This window comes from Meles meles, chromosome 3, assembly GCF_922984935.1.
Source record: "Meles meles chromosome 3, mMelMel3.1 paternal haplotype, whole genome shotgun sequence".
In the NCBI taxonomy this organism is placed as follows: Eukaryota; Metazoa; Chordata; class Mammalia; order Carnivora; family Mustelidae; genus Meles; species Meles meles.
The window spans coordinates 131,998,173-132,024,895 of NC_060068.1; the positions used below are offsets into that span (position 1 = coordinate 131,998,173).

A 26,723-nucleotide genomic window follows, 5' to 3' on the forward strand; every position below is an offset into this window, starting at 1 on the left:
TTACGAGTTACAGATCTCTTCTTGCTTTTACCATTTCACAACCAATTCGGATGACAAGTTTTTATTTCAAGTGTTCAGGAGCATCCACGTATGGCAGGATCTGAGTGACTCATCCCAGCTCACTCATTCTGGTCTGTATGAACAGGACTCCAAGTGCAATACTTTGTCTACGGAGTTTCTGCTTTAACCCAATAGGAAACTCAAATGCCTTATAAACATTGACTAGAAAAATACCTCTATGTATTTTTTTCTGTTTTATAAAGCATAACATTAAAAATTAAAACACTGGTGTAAATACAAATGTTGATGCGACTAAAACATTTTCATCTATTTTATTTTTTAAATATGGATAGAAACTCATTTCTTCTGCAATAGCATCAGTCAACTTATTTTTCTTGTTCACAGCACTCGTGTTTATAGCATCAGTTCACAGATGTTAGTTGCCATGAATATGTATCCGCAAAAAGTGTGAACCACAACCTATATACTGAAAGCTTCACCCCCACTTACACAGTTGAGCATCTGCTTATGGCTCTTGCTTATTTTGTCTTATCATATGTGTGCCCTTGTACCTTTAATGTCCTTTGTGTTCATTCTGTCGGATGAAGTTGATTTTCTCTAGTTTCTCAAGATAGGGATTATTTCTGCTATTTTACAAAAGTAACATGGAAGTTTTGGTATGACTATCATACACATAATTTTATTTTCTTTAAAAATCTCTCTTCTACATAATGCAGGTTTCTGTATGTTCGTAGCAATTCAGCCTGTAACTACATGTTAAAAAAGAAAAAAAATAGCAGAAAGAAAGGAAGGAAGGTGGCGGGAGAGGGAGAGAAAGAAAGGAAGAAAGAAAGAAAGAGAAAGACCAGTGAGAAATTCAGTCAAATATTTCATAGCCAAAATAAGTTGTCATTTTTAACCCCCAGTAAATAATTAAATGTTATATAAATAATAGTTAAATGTGAATGTTAATTTTTATATAATTTCTAGAATTTGTAAAATATAAGTATTTGGTAAGTCCCATTAAAAGCAGAAACAAGGGGGCGCCTGGGTGGCTCAGTGGGTTGAGCCGCTGCATTCGGCTCAGGTCATGATCTCGGGGTCCTGGGATCAAGTCCCACGTCGGGCTCTCTGCTCAGCAGCGAGCCTGCTTCCCTCTCTCTCTCTCTGCCTGCCTCTCTGTCTACTTGTGATCTCTCTCTGTCAAATAAATAAATAAATAAATAAATAAATAAATAAAGCAGAAACAAGGGGGCGCCTGGGTGGTTCAGTGGGTTAAGTCTCTGCCTTCAGCTCAGGTCATGATCTCAGGGTCCTGGGATCGAGCCCCGCCTCTGCTCAGGAGGGAGCCTGCTTCCCCCTCTCTCTCTGCCTGCCTCTCTGCCTATTTGTGATCTTTCTGTCAAATAAATAAATAAATAAAATCTTTAAAAAAAAAAAAAGCAGAAACAGGGGCGCCTGGGTGGCTCAGTCGGTTAAGATCCTGGGATCAAGTCCCATGGTGGGGCTCCCTGCTCAGCAGAGAGCCTGCTTCTCCCTCTCCCTCTTCCTCTGCCTGCCACTCTGCCTACTTGTGCTCTCTCTCTCTGTCAAGTAAATAAATCAAATCTTAAAAAAAAAAAAAGCAGAAACAATCAGCTTGATGATAAGATAAACTCTAGTACTATATACACAATGTTAATCAAATGGATTAAAATTTATTTACTGTTAAAAATTTAAGAAGAAACCCTAAAACTTAAGGCACATTATAAGTTGGAAAAAAAGAAGAGAAATTATGCAATAAGATAGTCCTCCAAACAAAAGATTTATAATCAATAAAACGAACTGCTTGCTTGTTTATAATTTGTTTTTATTTATCCAACAGATGTTTATTAATTGCCTTACAATAGATAGAACAAAGCCTGTGCCCCTGAACAGTTTACATTTTCTTGAGAGAAATGGTACTTAAAAAAAAGAAGAAAGAAAGAAGCTGAAGTTTTTACTTCTTAATCCCCTTCCCCCATCCCCCTAATCCCTCCCCTTTGGCAATCATCAGTTTGTTTCTCTCTCTTTCTTTTTGTTTGTTTGTTCAATTGCTTTGTTGATTATATTCCACACAGAAGTGAAAGCATATGGTATTTGTCTTTCTCTGTCTGGCTTATTTCACTTAGCATAGTGTTTGCTAGGTCCATCCATGTTGTCATGAATGACAAGATTTCATTCCTTTCTTATGGCTGAGTAATGGTTAATTCATTATGTTATATACCTGAAACTAATTTAAATTTTTAAAAGTGAAAAAAAGCAAGATAATTTCAGATTGTGATGCTTGTTTGAAGGCAATAAACAGGTAACATGCAACATTAGTTAAGGCAACTACTTTGGGTGGGCTGTTTGGGTAAAGCCTCTCAGAGGAGGTGATTTTTGACCTGAAGTATCAGAAGAGAAGGCTTGTTGAAGATCAGGAAGACACAAGTTCTAGGTAGAAAGAAAAAATGTGCAGACTGGAAGATAACAAGTATGGACTTGGTATGAGATAATATTAGGAAGGAAGAAGCAGATTATTCAGGGCACAGTAGGACACAGCAAGACTGGATTTTATTGGAAGAACCACTAAAACTTTTTAGCAGAGAAGTGATAAAATCTATGTTTTCAAAGGTCTGATAGCTGTGTGGATAATGGACAGTTGGGAGGCAAATGGAGAGGCCAGGGGACCAATTTACTGTAATAGCAGGAGGTGAGGCAGTGGGGGCCAAAGATTCTGAGGGAGGCAGTGGAGATGAAAAGGAGCTGAGGCAGAGTAGCTAACTCCTGGTGAAGGGAAGAAGGAATCAAGGATGAACATCAGCCCTAGGATACTCTTATTGCATAAAAGAAAAACAAAAATTAACAGAGCACAAACTTAATGAAGCAATAATCAAACTAAAGAGGCATGAACTACCGATGTTAAGTTAATCACTTATTTCCATCCTACAATCAAGGAGTGGGACTCTCACACCTAATTGAGGAATTTCATAAATTCAGTTTACTTAGATTACTTGTTAACTCTGACTAACCTCTCAGTGGAAAATGTCTGGCTGCGGCCTCTTTCTCCCAAGTTGGGGCTGTATAATATTTCTCTATTCCCAACTCATAGTAAAGTGCCCTTCCGAGTAGAGGGAGCCAAAGTTGGTCAAATTCAGTATCAGTTTCTTCTCTTAGTTTTTTTCAGCAGATGTAAAGACCTGCTATATGTAGGTACTCTTTTATATTCTTTCATAAATTATTAATGCTTATAAAAACCTTGTTATGTAATTATTAGTGTTATTAATAATAATATCCCCTTTTTAGCGATAAACTAAGGTTGGTTACGAGATACTAACAGCGTTGATGTCAGTTAGTGAGACAGAATTAGAATTTAGAATTTGTACCTATGTCCATTGTATCCTAAAACTTGTGTTTTTCATGATGTTATGCTGCCTTATTGATCAGAAAATATATATTAACAAATCATTTAGGGCTACATGCTCTTTGACTCATTTTAATAGGTCTTCAATAAAAGATTACTGAAAATTTATGATAGAGGAATATAAAGACATTAAAGGGACATATTCGGGCACCTGGGTGGCTCAGTGGATTAAGCCTCTGCCTTCGGCTCAGTTCATGATCCCACGGTCCTGGGATCAAGGCCCACATCGGGCTCTCTGCTCAGCAGTGAGCCTGCTTCCCCTTCTTTCTGCCTGCCTCTCTGCCTACTTGTGATATCTCTCTCTCTGTCAAAAAAATAAATTAAAAAAAATAATAAAATAAAGGAACATACTCATATCTCTCTGATAAAATAATAAAGGTGTCAGGTGTTCTAAATAAGTCACTCTTCCAGCCCATAGGAGGATGCTTTGTAAGAGGTCATGAGAATATCAGATTACTCAGCACAGAGCAAATCAGGCGATAGATGAAAGGTTGATTGTGTGTTGTATTAAAGCAGTTGCAAAGTACTGTACTACGCAATAGAAATGTCAAAAATGATGAGTCAAAGTCAAGATCTAATGAAGATTAGATTTGAGGGAGGAGAAGGCAAATGTGAGTGGAAGAGGAATTTTCTATGTTGATATTCTTAATTACCTGTGATGCCTATAAAATAAAGAGCCCAGGGACCATCCCTCCCTACACCAAGACATTCTGAATCATGGAAGCTGCCCGTTTAACAAACACTCCCTGGTGACTTTGGTACAACAGGTAATGCACCACACTCTTGGAAAACACTGATTTAGTTCTGTCTTTTTTTTTTTTTTTTTTTAAATAAACCAGCCCGAGGCTTATAAAGGAAAATGGTTATCCAAAGCTGTTGCACCTTTTTTTTTGCTAGAACTTTGGCTAAATCAGTCTCCTAGAGGCCCAGTTCTGCCGTATTTGATATTAGATTTAATTTTTCTAACTCCAGCCATGGACAAGCTAACAGTATATATTGTTACTATTTCTCTTCTAGAATCACAACCACAGCTGCTTGCATGATGGACTTAAGGCGGTACCCACTGGATGAACAAAACTGCACCTTGGAAATTGAAAGCTGTAAGTTTTTCTAAGAATGCAGTTAGACTGAACACTGCTTTAAGGCTTTTCTTGTTCATGTCCAGACCACAGGTCCTACAAAGGTCTTGCTACCAAGTAAATCCAGTGGATGGAGATACAGTATCTTTCCTCAGTGATGTGCCAACCTCTTAGTCTCATCTCTAAATCCCAAGGAGAGATATATAAGGGAAGACATAATCTAGCAATAAAAGGAAGACCCTAAGACCTTAGAAGGAGACCAAATGCTATTCCAGGCATTTCAAGTATGGAATTAGTGCATAGTGCCGCAATAGGGTTGAGAAAATAAGTGGTGATGGTAGGCTAACACAGGAAATCCCAATTGTTTTTGCCTCTCATAAACGTTACCTCTTTGCAATTGCAAAATCAATGTGGTCTCTGGACCAGTCAAAACATTCACAGAGTGTGGATTGGTGGAATGGTTTTTATTCTGAGGGACTATTTTCAGTGTCTAAAATTTATTTTATATTCTTGCCGAAGGCCATATGATGAACAAGATTGGTGTATATGTGCATGTTTATTTTCTTTCCTGTGCTGACCTGTTTTGCAGTGTTGTTGCTTTTCTGGGCCACAGTTTCAGTGTCCCTTTTTTTTTTTTTTTAAATTTAATTTTATTTTTTTCAGTGTTCCAGAATTCATTGTTTATGCTCCATTCGATACGTGCCCTCCATAATAACCACCACCAGACTCACCCCACCCCCCCACCACCTCCTAAAACCCTAGTTTCACCTACCCTGTTGGGTGGGTTAAAACATTGATTTATTTCATAACTTGTCTCCTTTTTTGGAGGTCACACTCAGAGGTCATTTGTGATAGAATGGGATTTTGAATCTCTTTTTTTGTCAGTTCTTTGCAATGTTTTCGTATCTCATCCCATGAAACAATTGGAAGCTGATGATTTTATATCCAGTATTCTAGATAATGAGTAACTTGACTGCTGTGCAGATAGGAAATCTCAGCTGTTATGAGGAACTCTAGCTGTGACAAGGAGTCCAACTCTAAGTCATTGCTCTGAGAGGAAATACAAGCATTTATGGCACATTGCTAGTATTTTGTCCATTAAAAAAAAAATAAAACAGCAACAAAAAAAACCTTGCAGAGATAATTAAATTTACATGCATTTTTAAGAACTTGATTTCATATTTGTTACTAAATCATCATTATTTTCACATTAGATCTTTGCAATAAGGAACTATTGAATGAAATTGGCCTGTAGGATTTTGATGATTATTTTTATGTAAGTATTTTTGGGATAACTTTGCATTTTTATAACTTACGATACAATTTAAGAGTAGAATGTTCTTCAAAGTTCAGATTCTTTGGTTGGTTCAAATTGTTGATGTAAGAATGTGGGTGTTTTTTGGTTTTTTTTTTTAATTAGATTGCCATGTACTGATATTGAATTTTTATGGTAAGATATTTTTCATGATGGAATTTGAATGGAATTTTAAATAATCATAATTTTGCACATAGTTAAAGCACTTGCACGTTATTTCATTTGAGCTGTTTACAACCCTCTCAGGTAAGTAAAAGAGAACTTTTTATTTTAAAGAACTGATGCCTAAGGGCACAGGCAACACCCAGGTATTTTAAAGTAATTAAATTATAATTCTGACAGGAATCTTTTGAAATTAACATGATAATTCTTCAGACTTTTAGAAACTTTAAATTTTAATAAAGGGGCTTTTACATTTCTTATTTCAATTCACAGTTATCCTCTTAACAAAATTTTTCCCCAGCTTTACTGAAATATTATATATATATATATATATATATATATATATATATAACATTGTGTAAATTTAAGATGTGTAATGCCATAATTTATATTTGGTGAAATGATTGCCACAGTAGGGTTAGTTAACACATACATTACCTCACACAATTACCCTGTGTGTGTTTGTGTGTGTGTGTTGAGAAATATCTACTCTCTCAGCAACTTTCAAGCATAAAATACGTAGTTGTTAACTATAATCACTCTTCTGTAGATACCCAGACCTTATTCATCTTTTAACTGAACACTTGTAAACTTTTAACCACCTTCAACCATCTCCCCCTGGCATCCACCAAGTTGCCCTATGTTTCTATGACCTCAGTATTTATTTTTAGATTACATATATAAATAAGATTATATATTATTGGTCTTTCTCTAACTTATTTCACTTGGTATAATTACCTTGAGTTTTGAGGTGCCTGGTTGGCTCAGTCGGTTGAGCCACCAACTCTTGGTTTAGGCTCAGATCATGATCTCAGGGTTCTGGGATGGAGCCCTCCATTGGGCTTCATGCTGAGCACAGAGTCTGCTTGAGATTCTCTCTCTTCCTGTCCTTCTGCCCTTCCCCCCACAAATAAATAAATAAATCATTAAAAATACCCACTTAAGTTTTATCTAGTTGTCAAAAATGACAAGATTTCCTTTATGACTGAATATTCCATTGTATGCATATATCACATTTTTTAAAACCTATTCATCAGTAGACACTTAGGTCATCTCTATGTCTTGGCTATTATAAATAATTCTACAATGAACATGGAAGAGTAGGTATCTCTTTGATATAGAGATTTCATTTCCTTCATCTACTTACCAAGAAGAAGGATTGCTGGTTGATAGATAGTTCTATTTTTAATTTTTTGAGAAAATTCCATCCTGTTTTCTATGGCGTCTCTACCAATTTACATCCTCACCAACCAAGCACAAGATTCCCTCGTTCTCTCTTCCTCTCTTCTTCACCTCCTCGCTAGCACTTGTTCTCTTGTCTTTTTGATAATAGCCATTCTAAAAAGTGTGAAGTAATATCTCATTATGGTTTCGATTTGTATTTTCCTGACACAAATTCTTTTGCAAGTATATATCCAGTTTCCCCAACACCATTTGCTGAAGAAACTTTTTCTTTTTTCCCATTGAGTATTCTTGGCTTCCTTGTCAAGGACGAGCTGACCATATATGTGAGTTTATTTCTGATTCTGTTCCATTGGTCTATGTGTCTGTTTTTATGCCAGTACTATACCGTTTTAATCATTATAGCTTTGCAGTATAGTTTGGAATCAGCAAGTGTGATGCCTCCAGCTTTATTATTCTTGTTTAAGATTGTTTTAACTTTCTAAGTCTTTTGTGGTTCCGTACAAATATTAGGATCGTTTTTTGCTTTATTTCTGTAAAAATGCATTGGAATTTAGATAGGAAATGCATTAAATCTATGGGTGGCTTTGGGTAATATAGACATGTAAATAATATTAATTCTTCTGATATGTGAACATAAGCTATCTTTCCATTTATTTATGTCTTGTTTCTCTCATCAATGTCTTATACTTTTCATTGTACAGATCTCTTACCTCCTCATTTACATTTACTCATAACTATTTTATTGTTTTTGATGCTATTGTAAATGGGATTGTTTTCTTTATTTTGTTTTTAGAGTTCATGGTTTGTGTATAGAAATGCAACTGATTTTTGTATGTTTATTTTGTATCCTGAAACTTTACTGAATTTGTTTATTAGTTCTAACAGATTTTTGGCAGTCTTTCAGGGTTCTATACACATAAGATGATGTCATCTGCAAACAGAAATAATTTTACTTCTTCCTTACCAATTTGGATATCTTTTATTTCTTTTTCTTGCCTGATTTTTCTGTCTAGGACTTTCAGTATTATGCTGAACAGGAGCACTGAGAGTGGGTACACTTGTCTTGTTCCTGATCTTAGAGGAAATACTTTTAATGATTAACCATTGAGTGTGATGTTAGCTATGGATTTGTTATATATAGCCTTTATTATATTGAAGTACAGTCCTTATATACCAAATTTGTCAAGAGTTCCTATCATGAAAGGATGTTAGACTTTCTCAAATGCTTTTTCTACATCTATTGAGATGATTTTTATCTTTTCTTTTATTAATTTGATGTATCACATTTATTGATCTATATATCGTGAACCATCCCTACATCCCACAGACAAATCCCACTTGCTCATGGTATATGATTTTTTTTTTTATTTTTCTCATTTTATTTATTTTTTCAGCGTAACAGTATTCATTCTTTTTGCACAACACCCAGTGCTCCATGCAAAACGTGCCCTCCCCATTACCCACCACCTGTTCCCCCAACCTCCCACCCCTGACCCTTCAAAACCCTCAGGTTGCCCCAACCTCCCACCCCTGACCCTTCAAAACCCTCAGGTTGTTTTTCAGAGTCCATAGTCTCTTATGGTTCGCTTCCCCTCCCCAATGTCCATAGCCCGCTCCCCCTCCCCTAATCCCACCTCCCCGCAGCAACCCCCAGTTTGTTTTGTGAGATTAAGAGTCATTTATGGTTTGTCTCCCTCCCAATCCCATCTTGTTTCATTTATTCTTCTCCTATCTCCTACCCCCCCATGTTGCTTCTCCATGTCCTCATATCAGGGAGATCATATGCAGCAATGTCTACAATAGCCAGACTATGGAAAGAACCTAGATGTCCATCAACAGATGAATGGATAAAGAAGATGTGGTATATATACACAATGGAATACTATGCAGCCATCAAAAGAAATGAAATCTTGCCATTTGCGACGACGTGGATGGAACTAGAGCGTATCATGCTTAGTGAAATAAGTCAATCGGAGAAAGACAACTATCATATGATTTTTTTTTTTTTTGTAATGTGATGCTGAATTTGTTTTGCTAGTATTTTTTGAGAATTCTGTATCTATATGTAACAGGGATATTAGCCTGTAATTTTCTTGCAGTATTCTTGTCTGACTTTGGTGTCTGGGTAATCCAGACCTTGTAAAATAAGTTTGAGAACATTCCTTTCTCTTCAACTTTTTAGAAAAGTCTAAGAAGGACTGATATTTAAATTTTTGGAAATAAAGAAATGTTTGGTAAAACAGTGAAAACACCTGGTTCTGGGGTTTTTTTTTTTTTTTTGGTTGAGAAGTTTTTAAGAACTGATTCAGTCTCCTTACTTGTTACTGGTCTGTTCATAGTTTCTAGTTCTTCATGAATTAGTCTTCCTAGATTGTATGTTTCTGAGAGTTTATTACTTTCTTCTAGGTTGTCTAATTTATTGGCATATGATTCTTCATAATAGTCACTTTTTTTTTTTAAGATTTTATTTATTTATTTGACAGACAGAGATCACAAGTAGGCAGAGAGGCAGGCAGAGAGAGAGAGAGGAGGAAGCAGGCTCCCTGCCAAGCAGAGAGCCCAATGTGGGGCTCGATCCCAGGACGCTGGGATCATGACCTGAGCCGAAGGCAGAGGCTTTAACCCACTGAGCCACCCAGGCGCCCCCATAATAGTCACTTTGATCCTTTGTATTTCTGTGGTATCAGTTCCAATGTCTCCTCTAACATCTATAATTTTATTTATTTGAGTTTACTCTTTTTTTTTGGTTAGTCTAGCTAAAGATTTATCAATCTTGTTTATCTTTTTAGAGAATGAACTCTGAATTTTGTTTTTTTCTTTTATACTTTTTTTTTTTTCATTACTTTTGTTTCTATTTCATTTATTTCGGCTCTAATCTTTATTATTTCATTCTTTCTGCTACCTTTGGCCTTAGTTTGTTCTTTTCTTAGTTTCTTGAGATATAATGGTTGTTTATCTGAAATCTTTCTTTTATCTTGATACATGTTTGTATCTATAAACTTTCCTCTCAGAACAGCTTTTGCTTCATCCCATAAGTATTGATATATTGCTTCTGTTTCATTTGTCTTAATATTTTTTGTTTCCTTTTTTATTTCTTTTTTTAATCATTGATGGTTCAGGATTGTTTTATTTCCATGCATTTGTGCATTTTCCAGCTTTGTTACTGTTATTGATTTCTAGTTTCATACCTTTGTGATCAGGAAAGACCCTTGATAGAATTTCTGTCTTCTTGAATTTTTTGAGACTTATTTTGTGGCCTTACATATGATCTACCCTAGAAAATATTCTGTGCATGCTTGAGGGGAATATGTATCTTTGTTGCTGTTGGATAGAATGTTCTTTATGTCTTTTTGGTTCATTTGGTCTGTAATGTTGTTCAAATCTACTGTTTCCTTATTGATATTGATATTCCTTATTGCTATTATAAGTAGGTAGTTAAGTAATTAAGCCTATTGAAATGAATTTAGGATTCTGTCCCTTAAACAAGTAGCTCTGAAGTTCATGTCTGACATTAGGCCTTATTTAACTATTTTTTTCTGTTAAGGAAAATCTAGGCATTCATGAATTTTCCTTCACCCTCTCCCCTCCCTCTTTGCCTCTACCTTTCTCCTTACTTTTCTTCTACTCTCCCTCATCCCCCTCCTTACTGTCCCTCCTCCCTACCTCGCTCAAATGCAAATGGCCATAGTAGTAATAAATCATTATTACCTTGTCTCCATGTCAGCAATTAGTATATTGGTTTAATGTCAGAGAAACTAATATAATTTGATTCTGAGTGAGGGAGTATTAGGATTGAGCTTACTGCAAAGCTATTTAGTATGTTCCATTCAGGGGTGCCTGGGTGACTCAGTCATCAAATGTCTGCCTTTGGCTCAGGTCCTGGGATGAGCCCCACATTGGGCTCCTTGCATCTGGCTCCCCACATCAGGCTCCCTGTTCAGCAGGAAGCCCTCTCTCACTCCCCCTGCTTGTGTTCCCTCTCTCGCTGTGTCTCTCTCTGTCAAATAAATAAATAAAATCTTAAAAAAATATATGTTCCATCCAGAAATGAAAAATAGTGCAAAAGGGGCAAGGAGAGTATCACATATCTTTGAAATGGGAATTTTTAGAAGACTAATCTCTTATATTCTGAGCCAAATTAGCTGCCATATCAATATCAGCTACATGGTCTCTCTCCCCTCCTTAGAAGGGTAAGATTGTCTTATATACTCCTTAACCCCATATCCAGGTTCCTCACCTGGGGCATGTGAACCAATAGTATAAAAGAGAATATGGAATTCTCTCAACTAGATCTACTGGCAAGAGCTCACATTGCTAAAACCCCAAAGGTTTCTCTTTTTTCCCCCATTTGTTGGTATGCTTTTATCTTAGCCCATCTCTGGGTGACTTGGATTGGACAGCCTCAGGGTCTCAGAGAATAAGATTAATGCTCTTATTTTCAATATTGTTGGTTTTTCCATCAGTCTCAGGTTTGGTGCTATCTATAGTAAATTAGAGAATCTAGAACTTTCCCAGCAGCTCACAGGGCTATGCCAGGTGTTCACTGGGATAGCCAGTCAGGCATTTCCCTTTAGGATACAAAAAAAAAAAAAAAAAAAAAAAAAAAACCCCAGAAATCCAATACTCCCCTTGTGGCCGTATCAGAAACCAGTTGTTGATGGCCTCTCACAGTCTCTGAACACCTACATTATGTCAGGGAAGTCACCCAATTTATCTGAGCCTCAGTTTCCTCATAGATAAAATAGGAATAATAATATCTACCACATCAGGTTGTTTGAGGATTAAATGAACTAATTAAGATAAAGAATATAGCACTTTCCTTGGTACTTTGTAGACATCTAATGAGCAGTGACTTTGGTAATTAATTAATTATTATTATTATTATTATAGCACTGATTTTGTTATTTTTAAAGATTCCTATACTACCACAGATTTGATCGAAAGAGAGGCTCAAAACATTGCCCCTCTCGACTTTTGTGGATCTTATTCTAGCTCTTGCTTTTACATTATAAGTAAGTCTCATTATCTGCAGGGCTATCTACTTACTCACAGAATGTCTCAGCCAGCTGTGCCTACAGTATAAAATGCAAATTAATTTCTACTTCTGTCACAGGGAAAAGAATTAATAGCTAGTTTCAGAATTCAAATAGGGAGATTTAAAAGCTCTTTGACACTGTACTTAGGTGAAATGAAAGTGCAGTCCCTTTTAAAATATAATTCATTTGTGATTTTGCTAAAATTTAAACTGACCAGAGAAAAAAGTCATCACCTGCTGACCATCTAAAGTCTCTGCAATCAATGTAGTAAACACATCTATGAGTGTGTGACAGTGTTTTGGCACAGGTCTCTCTTCTTCCTTGTGAAAGTCACCATGCTTTAAGGAAATGAGGAAATAGAAATGTGCTTGTTGTTGTCTTATTGAATTCCAATTTGGATATTATATAAAAGAGCTCGCTGTTAGGTTATTGAATGAATAAAGGCTCTATTTTCTTTCAACAGCTTTATTTAAAATAATCCTTATTAAAGAGGTCAATGTAGATTGATATATTTAAACAAATTAAGGTATTAGATCTATATTTACTATGGCACAAATTAATATATTTTGGATATACTTTATGCTATATACTGGTCAACGTTTTAGTGAATATACATATATGATTTTTAAGAACTTGAAGAGAAGTGTTCTTCCACTCCTAAAGTGAAAATTGATTGCAGTTTAGAATATGTCATTAGATTCAAAATACTCATCATAAAGGAAGTAGTGATTGGATAGGATTCTGAGTTAATGTGTATAGTGGATGAGAGGTCATTTATTGGATACAGGTAGCTTTCTGGTATTGATTCCTCACGCTAACCAGACAGGTCACTTAGCTTTTTCAAGCTATGGTTTCTCATCTCTACTATATTGCAATACCTTAAAGGTAATGAGATAATCAAGACAGAAAGCTTTGTGCCATTCTTGTACTGGTATTTCCATAGGTAGCAGCTGTTATCTTTATACCATTATTATTATCATTATCAATTTCACCTGGAATATTGTGCTCAGTTTGAGTCACAACATTTTAAATGGGATATTTAGCAGTCAGAATAAACAAAATATGAATAGTAGGTAAGCCACGGAGTATGATGAACCAGTAGAAGAAATTTACCAGTATGTTTACCTTGAGGAACAGAAACCCAGGGAGAGTGGCAGTATTTGAATGGGATAGCTGTTTTCAAAAAATTACAGCATTTCCTATTAAGAGAGCAGTCTGCTCCCAGGGCAAAATGAGGCTAATGACAAAAGATGCCAAAAGGCAATTTTGGACTGAAATATTTTAAAAAAGAAAAGTTCATAGCAGTTAAACCTGGTGAAAATTCAGCAGGTTGTGGAATGCTGTAAGACCATTTTCTGGGAAAAAGGGAATTCTTGCATTGGGCAAGTGATGAGATTATATGATTTCTAAGGAGCTCTGTGCTGATGGTTACTTGGCACCAGCAAAAATATGTAGGACTTTAGGTAAAGGACAATTAGGGGAACTTGGTTTCTGTGAAGATGCAGATCCCATATGCATATACATCTGGGAGCAGTGCTATTTAGGAAAAGATGAAAATCACATGCTGGCTAAGATTTTAAGTAATGCTATGTGTGTTTTGCTGATGGTCTGTTGATATTTAACCAGCGATCTTTCTTTTCTCAGATTTCCTCACACACTCAATGGTAGTGTGAGGATTAAGACTAAGACCCCCACATTCTCCTGCCTTTCTAAAAAATTTAGACTCCCTTGAGGGTTTTGATCTCATTAAGCCTTTAAGAATCATCACAGCAGAAGAGAATGTATGTGTGCATATGTCTATGTGTGTGTGGGGGGGGGGGGGAGATGTTAAAATTATGAAGCTACCAAGTATTTTAGGTGATCCTAGAATTATTCAAGTTGGAAAAAAATATTCCTGTGACGTTCCAGTGGGAGTTAGTCATAATTTATCTAGAGAAAATCAAACAGCATTGCAAATGCTCTGTGGTGTTACTGCTTGCAGATTTAATTTGCATCACTGTCCCATTTTGGTATTTTCGTGAATTGTATCTAGCAGTGTGGAAGTGGAGGATTTGTTTTTCCCTCCTTGCTGAGTGCTACTTGGTTGGAATGTGATCACTGCTTAATAATTATTATTCCTTTTTACAATAAGCAAATGCTAGGATGTGTATTTAGAAACTCTGGCATCTTGTGAAGATATTATTTGTAATCTTCTGTATCTGGACTTTAGGACTTCTGTTCTTTCAATTCTTCCATTATGAGAAAGTAAAGAATTGACTTAGATATAAAGGGTACACTTTAATGTAGCGTATGAAAAGTGAGAATATTGAACTCTTTCCATCTAAAGCTTTTTCTTTCCCCCAAAGAGAAATCTTGATTTTATTCACATTTTAAATTTTCTCTTTCTGTAGTCTCTATTTTTGCCTTCTGGAATTCCCACGGATAGACCTTGGGTCTCTCACATTTATCAGCCTTGGCTCTGAAATAAAATTTGTAGATTTATATCTTCCAGATTACTAGTATTTTAGTCCAAAGAAATTATTATTAGTAGTATTCTATTTTGGCCATCCTTTTCTCAATTTCTTTTTATTTATTTATTTATTTGAGAGAGGGACAGTGAGAGAGAGCATGAGCGAGAAGAAGGTCAGAGAGAGAAGCAAACTCCCCGTGGAGCTGGGAGCCCAATACGGGACTCGATCCCGGGACTCCGGGATCATGACCTGAGCCAAAGGCAATCGTCCAACCAACTGAGCCACCCAGGCATCCCCTTTTTCTCAATTTCTAAGAACTCTTTCTCATTCTTTGATTACTCGTTTTTGATAGTCACTTGTTTTCTTATGGAATGTCCTTTTTATTTTAAGGATATTTTAAATTATTTTTCAAGTTTTCTTTTGCTCTCTTCATCTTTCTAATTCCTTTTGTGATGATGTATGTTTATTTATTGTGGCCCTTCTTTTGTTATGCTGATGGTTTTCCTTGTAAGTCTGCTGATCTTGGCAGTCCATTTATACTTGTAAATAAAGGGCTAGTTTGACCAACAGGGTACTGATATAGGTTTTCCGAACTGATATGGGTTTTCTTAGCACTTTTACATGGCTGTTCTCATAGTCAGCCTCTTGCCTGAATAAGGAGAATGGAGGCAGGAGGAGAACGGGGCATGCTGAGCAGGCAGCTTCCCCCTTTAGGAGAGTGGGCTAAGATCGCTCACGGGGAGCCAAGGCTCATCTGGGCTTAAGCACCTTACATTATTTCACCCTTTCATTCCTAGAAAGATCTGATGGACCAACAACTTATCTTTGTTTGTTTGTTTGTTTGTTTGTTTGTTTCTCCCTCCATTTGTAGCAGTACCCAGGACTATTTGGGGCTTTGTACTGATTCTCTCTTCAGCCCAGTATCTAAACTAGAAACCCAGGCACCCCCTACTCTGTTTAAAGGACCTTTTTCCAGCATTGTCTCAGGGGCAGTCACCACAGCCAATGTGAAAGAAGCAAGGGGACTTGTCCGTAGGTGGCATGGTGGCTTCTACTCTGTGAACTTCCCAAGTCTGCAAATTCTCTAAGGCAGAGGTTCTCAACTTTTCTGAACATCAGACTCCCTGCGGAGTTTTTAAAAATCCAGATGAACAGGCCACACTACGACCTACTGAATCAGTCATTTTATTTTTTTAAAGATTTTATCTATTTATTTGACAGACAGAGATCACAAATAGGCAGAGAAGCAGGCAGAGAGAGAGGAGGAAGCAGGCTCCGGCTCCCGGCTGAGCAGAGAGCCCCATGCGGGGCTCCATCCCAGGACTCTGGGATCATGACCCCAGCCAAAGGCAGAGGCCTTAACCCATTGAGCCACACAGGCGCCCCCTGAATCAGTCATTTTAAAAGTTCTGCAGGTGATGACAATGAACAAAGTTGGAAGAGAGTCCTTTACGGGCACAGTTCTCACACTTGAGACAGCATGAGAATGTCCTGGAGAGCTTGCTAAATAAACACAGATTGCTGTGTCCCATTCCTGGAATTTCTAACTAAAATGCGTCTGAAGCGAATCTCAGGATTGCATTTTTCACATTTGCTGGCAATACTAATGCTGCAGGTGTAAAGACCACACTACTCTAGGACTTTAGTGGAAAGATCAGCTCTCTCCTTGACGCTTGTCATGGAAAACTTGTTCTTGTGGTTTTCTCTGTCTGTATGACCTCATCTACATTCTAACTTTTGTACATTTTTCAAAATTACCAGCCCATTGATGTAATACTTTCCTGTAATTTATAGTGCTATTATGGATTTTTACCATTCCTTCTCCTTACAGTTATTTCTATGAGATTGCAAGAAGGCTGGAAAGGTAAATATGCAATCTTAAGCTGGAATTCTCATTTTTCATACACATATTCCATTTTTTTTATTTGTTTATTTACAGCATAACAGTGTTCATTGTTTTGGCATCACACCCAGTGCTCCAAGCAGTACGTGCCCTCCCTATTACCCACCACCTGGTTCCTCAACCTCCCACCCCCCCCGCCCCTTCAAAACCCTCTGGTTGTTTTTCAGAGTCCATAGTCCCTCATGGTTCATCTGGAAGAGATTATGCTGAGCAAAATAAGTCAAGCAGAGAGAGTCAAGTATCATATGGTCTCACTTATTTGTGGACCATAACAAATAACATGGAGGACATGGGGAGATGGAGAGGAGAGGGAGTTGAGGGAAACTGGAAGGGGAGATGAACCACATATTCAATTTTTAACTACATATACAATTTTCAACCTCGTTTTAAAAATTTAATAGCATACCATAAATATCCCAATTTCTGAAATCTCTCATAATTTCTCATGTCTGTATAGTATTCCACCTGTGGCTGAATCATAATTTATTTAACAAGTTCCTAATTGTAGAACACAAAATAATTCCACTATGTTGCTATTTTTAATAATGTTATAATTTGTGTTTGATTAAAGCTATTTATCATTAAATACAGTCATCATTTTATATATGTGTATATATATATGGCTCTTCTGTATAATGCAATATGTCATGTTAAACTTAAATTAATTAAAATTCTAAAAACTAAAAATTTAGTTCCTCCGTCTCACTAGGGATATTTCATGTGTTCAGTAACCACAGGTGATTAGTTCCTGCCATACTGAACAGTGCAAGTATATAGAACATTTTCTTCATTTCAAAAAGTCTGAGTGACAATAATATAAAAAGTAAATGCAAAGAAGTTGAATAACTACATTATAGAAAATATAAAATATGAAGTCTTTCATCTTTTTTAAAAAATCTTTTTTACGCTCTAGTTCCATCCATGTCGTCGCAAATGGCAAGATTTCATTTCTTTTGATGGCTGCATAGTATTCCATTGTGTATATATACCACATCTTCTTGAGCGTATCATGCTTAGTGAAATAAGTCAATCGGAGAAAGACAACTATCATATGATCTCCCTGATATGAGGACATGGAGAAGCAACATGGCGGGGTAGGGGGATAGGAGAAGAATAAATGAAACAAGATGGGATTGGGAGGGAGACAAACCATAAATGACTCTTAATCTCACAAAACAAACTGGGGGTTGCTGGGGGGAGGTGGGATTGGGAGAGGGGGAGCGGGCTATGGACATTGGGGAGGGGAGGTGAACCATAAGAGACTATGGACTCTGAAAAACAACCTGAGGGTTTTGAAGGGTCAGGGGTGGGAGGTTGGGGGAACAGGTGGTGGGTGATGGGGAGGGCACGTTTTGCATGGAGCACTGGGTGTTGTGCAAAAAGAATGAATACTGTTACGCTGAAAAAATTAATAAAAAGGGAAAAAAAAAAGGTTAGTTTAAAAAAATAAAAAAAAAATCTTTTTTAGATCTTTTTTAAAAAATCTTTTTTAGATCTTTTTTAAAAGATCTTTTTTAAAAAAAATCTTTTTTTAAGATTTTATTTATTTATTTGACAGACAGAGATCACAAGCAGGCAGAGAGGCAGGCAGAGAGAGAGAGGGGGAAGCAGGCTCCCTCCGAGCAGAGAGCCCAACGCGGTGCTCGATCCCAGGACCCTGAGATTATGACCCGAGCCGAAGGCAGAGGTTTAACCCACTGAGCCACCCAGGTGCCCCATATGAAGTCTTTTGATATGGTTTTAGATATATCCTGATTTCAAAAACACTTAATGTAAAAGGAAGCCAAAGGGCATTAGAAGTGAAGTACATCAGGGCGCCTGGGTGGCTCAGTAGGTTAAAGCCTCTGCCTTCGGCTCGGGTCATGATCTCAGGGTCCTGGGATTGAGCCCTGCATTGGGCTCTCTGCTCAGCAGGGAGCCTGCTTCTTCCCTCTCTCTCTGCCTACTTGTGTTATCTCTCTCTATCAAATAAATAAAATATTAAAAAAAAAAAGAAGTGAAGTACATCTTCTTAATGAAAAGGAAACCATTATTTTATTGTTCCTAAGTGGGCAAACTGAAAGGAAGCACAATCCATAGTGTTATCAAATTAATATCTCCCAGTCTCACATGTGAGAGAATCTGCCTGTTTTGTTCATTTCCCTCAAGGCACCATTAGGCCATCTCTGCCATTGTGTGCAAAGGGAAGAAGTTTATGACGTGTGTATGCATACCTTAGTAAATGTTAGCCAAAAAGGTACAATGTGGGTAGACATGTTATCCTGGCAGTGATCAAGATTTCCACATGAATTAACAGGTAATTTTGGAATCTAGAGTTTTAGATACAGAGAATTTGGGGAGAAATTTTTTAGCAGTAGACTCAGTCCCTTATTAGCTTTTTTGCCCTGTATACATTAATATAAATACTATGCCAAACCCGGGCAAATTAAACACAAAGCCTTCCACCCTCACCTCTATTAAGCTAACTCGGTAACTAAAGGAGCCCAGAGCTTAGGAGCTGCTCACCCTTCTGACCATGTTATAAGCACAGGAATAAAGTTTAAGATGCATTGGCACAGGCTCAGCTTGCAACTCAAAAAACAGCAAGGATCATCTCCCACTACAATTTCTCCCAACTCCCTTCTCCTCTTCATCTCTGCACGTCCTCCGTGTTATTTCTTATGCTCCACAAATAAGTGAAACCATATGAGAATTGACTCTCTCTGCTTGACTTATTTTACTCAGCATAATCTCTTCCAGTTCCGTCCATGTTGCTACAAAAGTTGGGTATTCGTTCTTTCTGATGGAGGCATAATACTCCATAGTGTATATATGGACCATATCTTCCTTATCCATTCGTCCACTGAAGGGCATCTTGGTTCTTTTCACAGTTTGGCGACTGTGGCCATTGCTGCTATGAACAGATGGCCCTTCTTTTCACTACATCTGTATCTTTGGGGTAAATACCCAGTAGTGCAATTGCAGGGTCATAGGGAAGCTCTAGACTGTGGACTCTGAAAAAACAAACTGAGGGTTTTGGAGGGGTATGGGGTGGGAGTTTGGGTGAGCCTGTTGGTGGGTATTATGGAGGGCATGTATTGCATGGAGCACTGGGTGTGGCATAAACAATGAATTCTGGAACCCTGAAAAGAAATGTAAAAAATAAATAAAAATTAAAAAAGAAAAACAGCAAGGAGAAATTAAAAGGAAACTGATTCCCATATAGGTTCTTAAAGATGGAATGTTTTCTTAAAGACTAAATGAAGTCCTAAGTCTCTGGGGACAGAGTGTTGGATGAGGCTCTGTTCAAAACCCTGCATTGTGTGTGTTTAACTTTCTGAAATTGATGGCCACTTTCTTTTGTGTTTCTAATGCGCATTTTTCCCCCTGCTTTGAAATCTACCATTAAAACTAAAAATGCAGTTTAGGTGCTCACTGTGTGTTATAAATTTTTCTAAAGCAGATCTCATGGGGGAAGGGTGGTGGGTGTACAAACTTGTTTACTTGGTTCTCCTTTAGATCAGGAAAGGTGCCAGTAGTGCTGTCAGCAAAAATTCTCTCTTTTTTGGCTGGGCTTCAACTTATATTGGTCCTAATTAAGTGAAGATGCCACATTTGTGGCTTTCTTAGCACTTTCAGTGAAAGCTGGAGAGCACTTCATGAAACCTGATGTGAACATCATAAGCCAGAGGGATAAATACACCCACAGACCTTCCTTGAAGCATTTCCAGAAGACTCATGTTGTTTTGTTACATAGTTGCAGCCCAGTGAATTATAACTCAGACTGACTTTTCTCAGTTCCTGAATCTAGCTCCCTGTGTTACCACTTGAAGATATTTTCCCTTCAGTAGGGTTTCAACACTGTTCATTTGTTTTTGCAAATCTAATATCTTTTTCCTCTTGATAGTTTCCAGAGTTTACCTTCTGTCCCTGCTCCCACCTCCACTGTAGCCAGTACCATGATTATTATATTTATTGTTATCATGTTCAACATCATCAATAATAGTAACTATCATTTATTTAATGTTTACTTTGTATGAGACATGGTGCTGTGTATGTACATACATGATCTCAGGTAAATACCTCATATGGAAGCTACTAATATTATTTCTTCTTTACAAATGAGGATGTGGTGCCTTAGTGAGGTTGTGTAACTTACAAAAGGACACAGGTTAGCAGGTGAATGTGTAGTTGGAGAAAACAGAATTCAATGTAGCTAGTTTAAACAGAGACTTATTTGGCTTACTGAATTCTAGGAAAGACTGAAGGAATAGACTCTAGACTGAGCCTTTATGTATAATTCCTACAATCACAGCTGGGGCCTGTACTGACAAGGCAGTCATTGTTCCTGCCAGAGTATTATGACTGCCTGCTGAACTAAAGGGCCTCTGTTCTAGTTGCTAGACCAAGAGCACACTGCCTTTCATGTAATCCACATCAATAAAAGGTGTTTCATGCTGTACCTCTCTCTTGAGTTCTGAATTCAAGTCTCTAGCAAGTGTATCTGATTGTCAGAGCCTGGATCACATTTAGAACTATAGACCAAAGTGAGGAATGTAGTCAGGCAGTACTCATTATTGAGCAGAGTGGCCAAAGTGGAATGTGAACCCCGATCAGTCTGATTTTAGAGCCCATGTCTAACCATTGTACATATTGTTTCTTTGTTTATATCCTTAACATAAAATGAATATATTCCTGTTTGTATTATAAATAATTTATTTCTGATAATTCTATATTTGTTAAATACTAACTGCTGAATTGTATGCTTTCAGTGGACTTTGTTATTTTCTTTGCCTGCCCATATATGAACACTAGATTTTAATAATCACCTACTTTATGAAAGAGAGCGAACCTCCCATAACAGAAGCTGAAAAAGCCTCACATTCTCTCAGCCTTACATGCAACTAGAAGGTGGGTGCAAGAGCAGGGTTCTACCAATCCTATAACTTTGAATTGGAATCCTGTGCCATGAAAACCAACGACTTTGGGAATACCCAGCCTAAGAAAAGTAGAAGCCACAGCAGTGGATAGGTGGAAATGTTTAGGGGCACAAGTTGCTCTAAGAAGGGCAGTGAAAACTGTAGTACCTCAACCTAGTGGACATGCCTTGACCACTTCACTACAACTGTTCTGTCCTATATTTGTGGACATTGCTCCTGACTTCATAGCTTCCACACCTGGATTTCTGGTCTATTGTAAACTGTTCAATATCATTTTAATAAATGCCTGTTCTATTTAGTTTAACCCAAGTCACTTTATATTATCTGCAGCTAAGTATCCTGAATTCTATGTTTCTTGAAGGAAGCGTTATGTCTTATATTATCCTTATCTCCTGTATTGCTTTGCAAATGACAGGTAAGTAGTGAAGAAATACCTCACCAATTTAATTCATTTATTTCATCAAAGTTCATTCTAGAACAAGGTCCTCCCTAAACAAAATAGTGCAATTAGGAATTCCCTAAATATAAGCCCCTCTGTTAGGATTTATCACCCTAGCTGCCCCAAAGCTGTTTGGCAAATAATTTCAGGCTATTTGCATGAAAATACTAGAGACTTTATGTTAATTTTTCTGTGACCAAAGTAGGTAGATAGAATTTATTGAGCACTTACTAAGTGCTAAGTGCCTTATATTCATTGTCTCATTTTATTCAATCAACCCCATGAGAATAGGAGATTAAGTAAAGGTCACACACTAGAGCATAGTCAGGATTCAGTCCCAGCCAGACATCCTCAGGGACCTTGCTGTCAATCAGTATACCACCTATTTTGAAAATATACAAGGAAATTGGGGCCCCTGAGTCAGTTGAGCCTCAGACTTATGTTTTCTGCTCAGGACATAATCTCAGGGTCATGAGATCAAGGCCTACATGGGCTCAGTCTCAGAGCACGTGCACTCTCTCTTTTTCTAAATAAATAAACAAATAAAATATTTAAAAAAAATTATACAAGGAAAGATCATGTGAAGTCAAATAAACACTAACGGTGAAACTAGGTATTAAGTTCTTTTTTTTTTTTTTAAAGATTTTATTTATTTACTTGACAGAAAGAAGTCACAAGTAGGCAGAGAGGCAGGCAGAGAGAGAGAGAGGGAAGCAGGCCCCCCGCCGAGCAGAGAGCCCGATGCGGGACTCGATCCCAGAACCCTGAGATCATGACCCGAGCCGAAGGCAGCGGCTTAACCCACTGAGCCACCCAGGCGCCCCAGGTATTAAGTTCTTAAGCTATTTTAAGGTTGGAATTTGCCCTACTCCAATTTAGTCCCCATAATCAAAGGAGTGTTTATACTCTGTTCGTATATGCATATTAATTGTAATATCCATAAATGTGCCAAGAATTTCTTAAACCATTGCTAGTCAGTCACTTTTTTTCTCTAGTTTTTTTTTTCCCACCCTGGTAAGCAGAAAAAAAAATTCATTATTTTTCTAAGATTTTATTTATTTGTGAGAGAGGGAGCATGAGCAGATGAAGGAGGGAAGGGACAGGGAGAAGCAGAGGCGGGGCTTGAACCTGGGACCCTGGGATCATGACCTAAGCCAAAGGCAGATGCTTAACCAGTGTGCCATCAAGGCACTCCAGGGGAGGAAAAATTAAAGATTTATTTTTCACTAAGAGAAAGCTACTTATTGATAGATTAGTTGACTCCAAATGACCTTTTTTATCACCTTAAGAAATAAATATTTAGTATGGTTATACATTCTGAAGTATTTTTGTATTTAAACCCCTGACATAAAGTACTACTTGTGTCTAAACTTAATCAAATTTACTGCCCAAAGGTAAGCCTTGGTGGACAGACATGGAAAATACATTAAGGATGATCTGGCCTTAAGTTGAATAATTGAGGCTCTTCTGATTACAATTGTATCAAAATAATGTATAAGGAGAAGACAGTACTATAGATTACTTACATATGCCAAGAAAAGTTATTTTAATATGTCTTTCCAATCCTACCTTCTCTTCTTAGTGCTTATGTAAATAAAGGTCATTGCTAATTGGTACAGTTTTCTAGTTGTGAAGATATGTTAGCCAAGTGTTCCTTAAAGTTTAACTAAAAGACTCTTTTAGGATTTAAAGAAGTATATTCAGTGCAATACTAAAAATAGGTACCACTTGGAATGCCAGTTTTGTGGTGAACCCTTTACATTTATAATCATTTAATCTTCACCAACAGCCCTTGGTGTAAGTACAATGTCATCACTATTTTACAGAGCGGGGAGAATGAGGGTTAAGTAACTTAAAACACACATTTGGAAGTGGTAAGCATAGACTTTTTTTAATCCCTAAAGTCTAATTACAGAATGATAATTTAACCATGTTGGTGATGCTTATTCATTGAATTAATAAAAACAATACAGGCTTAAGAACAGAAGTTGAAATTGTAGCTCACAGTCAATTAAACACATACTTACTGATACCTTACTGGGTTTAGGAAACCATCAAAGGAATTGGGAGAAATTATGTAAAAAAGACTCATTCAAGAGCCAACAGAAGGATTTGTTATATAAGCCATGGGGGTTTTGGTTTCTCATTTTAACCATCTCTCTCCTCTGGGAAATCTGAGGCAATGAGAATGCTTTATCAGGTTTTCCAGAAAGAAGAAAACAGATAATCTGCCCTAACTCTCCATTGCCAAGTAGGAGATGAGTGACATTCTTGGAGCAATGAGAAATCCTCAGTCCCTGTAATCACTCTGCTGTAACATTTTAAAGTCCCAGTGGGCTATAATGCAACTCATTGACCCCGAGGAAGGGATGGAATATATTTATACTCAGTGTGGTCCTCTGCATCCTAATAGGGCTAGTCTAAACTTACTTTTCTAGACCTGGTTTCTGACATTGTAAGCTTCTTAACTAACCATTATGTGCATCTATGACTCAAAAAGAAGACCAAAAACATATGAGAATAATTTCTGAAGCATAATATACCATATAGAAAACTATTATCTAAACTTCTTACTCAAACTAAGTAAATTTTTCCTCTTTTTGTCTTGGCTATGGAAAGCAGGAAGAGAGAATCAGAGGTTAGAGGCTTCTTTCCTGGACCTTCACAAGTTCCCCAAAGAAGGTGTATTAATGATTAGTATATTCTTGTAAATAACATTGAGTTGGTGAACTACCTCTTCATCACTGAAAGGCAGGTGTGGTAAGTGGGGAGAGCAGCCTTCACTCTTCGGCCTCACCATTCTTTACCTGAAATCAAGAGAAGCAAGTCACTGAGACACATATACCTGGAAAAAAAAAAAAAATTCGGTAGCCTTGGGGATTTCTACCTTGCTATTCTCTTTGCCTGCAATGCTTTTTCCTCTCTTTGCCTAGCTCACTCCTACTCATCCTTCAAATCTAGAGCTATAATTAATTTCTTAGCATTGCCTTTCTTAATTTCCCTTTCTCAAAGCACCTGTACCATTTCTTCATAGTAGTTGTTAACAATTGTAATATTTGTGGGTTTTATTCTCTTATAATTAGTGTCTGCCTTTCTTTCTTGACTGTAAATTTCACAAGATAAGTACAATGGCTATTTTTTGTCATTCCATCCACAGTACTGAATGCAAAGCATTATAAAATTCAAAAGCATTTGTTGAATAATAAAAGGATGAGTGGAGGGTTGGATGAGTAAGGAATAGCCAGCCCTACCCGTTTTTGTTTATCATATGCTACATTTAAGGAGCTCTTTTCAGTTTTAACATCAAACTCAGGCTAAACCTCTTCAAATTAAGAAGAATAACAGGAATGGAAAATGAGACTATTGTGTTTCATTAGGCTAACTCCCAGAATGTAAAGGATATCCAGCTATCAGCTGCCTCCTCAACCTTACTAAAAAAGAAGAATAAATAGCCCCTCAGTGGCTGATCACATGTTTTTTCCGTCTTTATGGTACTTTGGTGGATTGTATTAATTGATTTTGAAGGATAAACTAGTCTTACATTCCTAGGATATATCTTACTGGGTCATGGTGCATTGTCATTTTTATATGGTGTTGGTGTGATATTGTAAGACTTTGCTAAAGACAAGACAAAAAGAGGAAAAACTTACTTTGTTTGAGTAAAAATTTTAGATAATAGTTTTCTATATGGTATATTGGGCTTCAGAACTTATTCTCATATAGTTTGTCTTCTTTTTGATAAATGTTATGTCTTCAATATATAGAGAGCTGGTCAGATTCTTTCTTCTTGTGTTATTTTGGTAAGTTCTATTTTTCCATAAATGTTTCTGTATCTTCTAAGATGTTGAATTTTAGCACAAAGTAGTTCATAGTATCCTCTTATAATTCTTTTAATGCCTAAAACATCTGTAGTGATAATCCCCTTTTAATCAAATTATATTGGTGATTAATATTGGTGATTTGTGGGGTTTTTTGCTCAGTTTTGCTAGAGGTGTGTCAATTTTTATAGCATTTTCAAAATCATCTTTTGGCTCTGCTAATTTCCTCTAGTGCCTATTTTGTACTTTATTGATTTATGTTCTTTATTATCTTCTTCCTTTGCTTCCTTTTTTACTCATCTTTTCTCTAGATTTTTTAGATGAAACCTGGGGCTACTGAGTCAAATACTTTTATCTACTCTAATATGAGGATTTAAAGATACAAATTTCTCTCTAAGCCCTGATTTATTTACTTTCCCAAAATTTTAATGTATTTTCATGGGCATTCTTTTTAAAATATTTTCTAACTTCTCTTGTGAGTTCCTCTTTGTCTTAAGAATTTCTTAAAATTGTGTTGTTTTACTTCCCATTGGAGGTTTTCTAGATATAGTATTATTAGTAATTTTTTTAAGATTTATTTATTTATTTTAAATATTTTATTTATTTATTTGACATCGCGAGATCACAAGCAGGCAGAGAGGCAGGCAGAGAAAGAGGAGGAAGCAGGCTCCCCGCGGAGCAGAGAGCCTGATGCGGGACTAGATCCCAGGACCCTGAGATCAGGACCTGAGCCAAAGGCAGAGGCTTAACCCACTGAGCCATCCAGGCGCCCTATTTATTTATTTTGAGAGCGAGAGAGAGCCTGGGCAGGTTGAGGGGAGGGACAGAAGGAGAGAGAGACTCTCAAGCAGACTCATCTGTGAGCATGGAGCTCAATGAAGGCTTGATCCCACAACTCTGAAATCATGACCTCAGCTGAAATAAAGCGTGAGATACTTAACCAACTGAGTCACCCACGTGCCCCAGTATTATTAGTATTTTCTAATTCAATCC

General features: G+C 37.0%; 1 protein-coding gene across 4 annotated transcripts in view; it reads left to right on the forward strand.

Moving 5' to 3' along the window:
- GABRB2 (gamma-aminobutyric acid type A receptor subunit beta2) overlaps positions 1-26,723 on the forward strand; it is a 248,214-nt gene that overhangs the window by 121,499 nt on the left and 99,992 nt on the right. For all 4 annotated transcript variants that reach the window (XM_046000987.1, XM_046000984.1, XM_046000985.1 and 1 more), the window contains exon 6: positions 4,442-4,524. In XM_046000987.1, the coding sequence (XP_045856943.1) occupies positions 4,442-4,524 (83 nt within the window). The remainder of the gene's footprint in view (positions 1-4,441; positions 4,525-26,723) is intronic.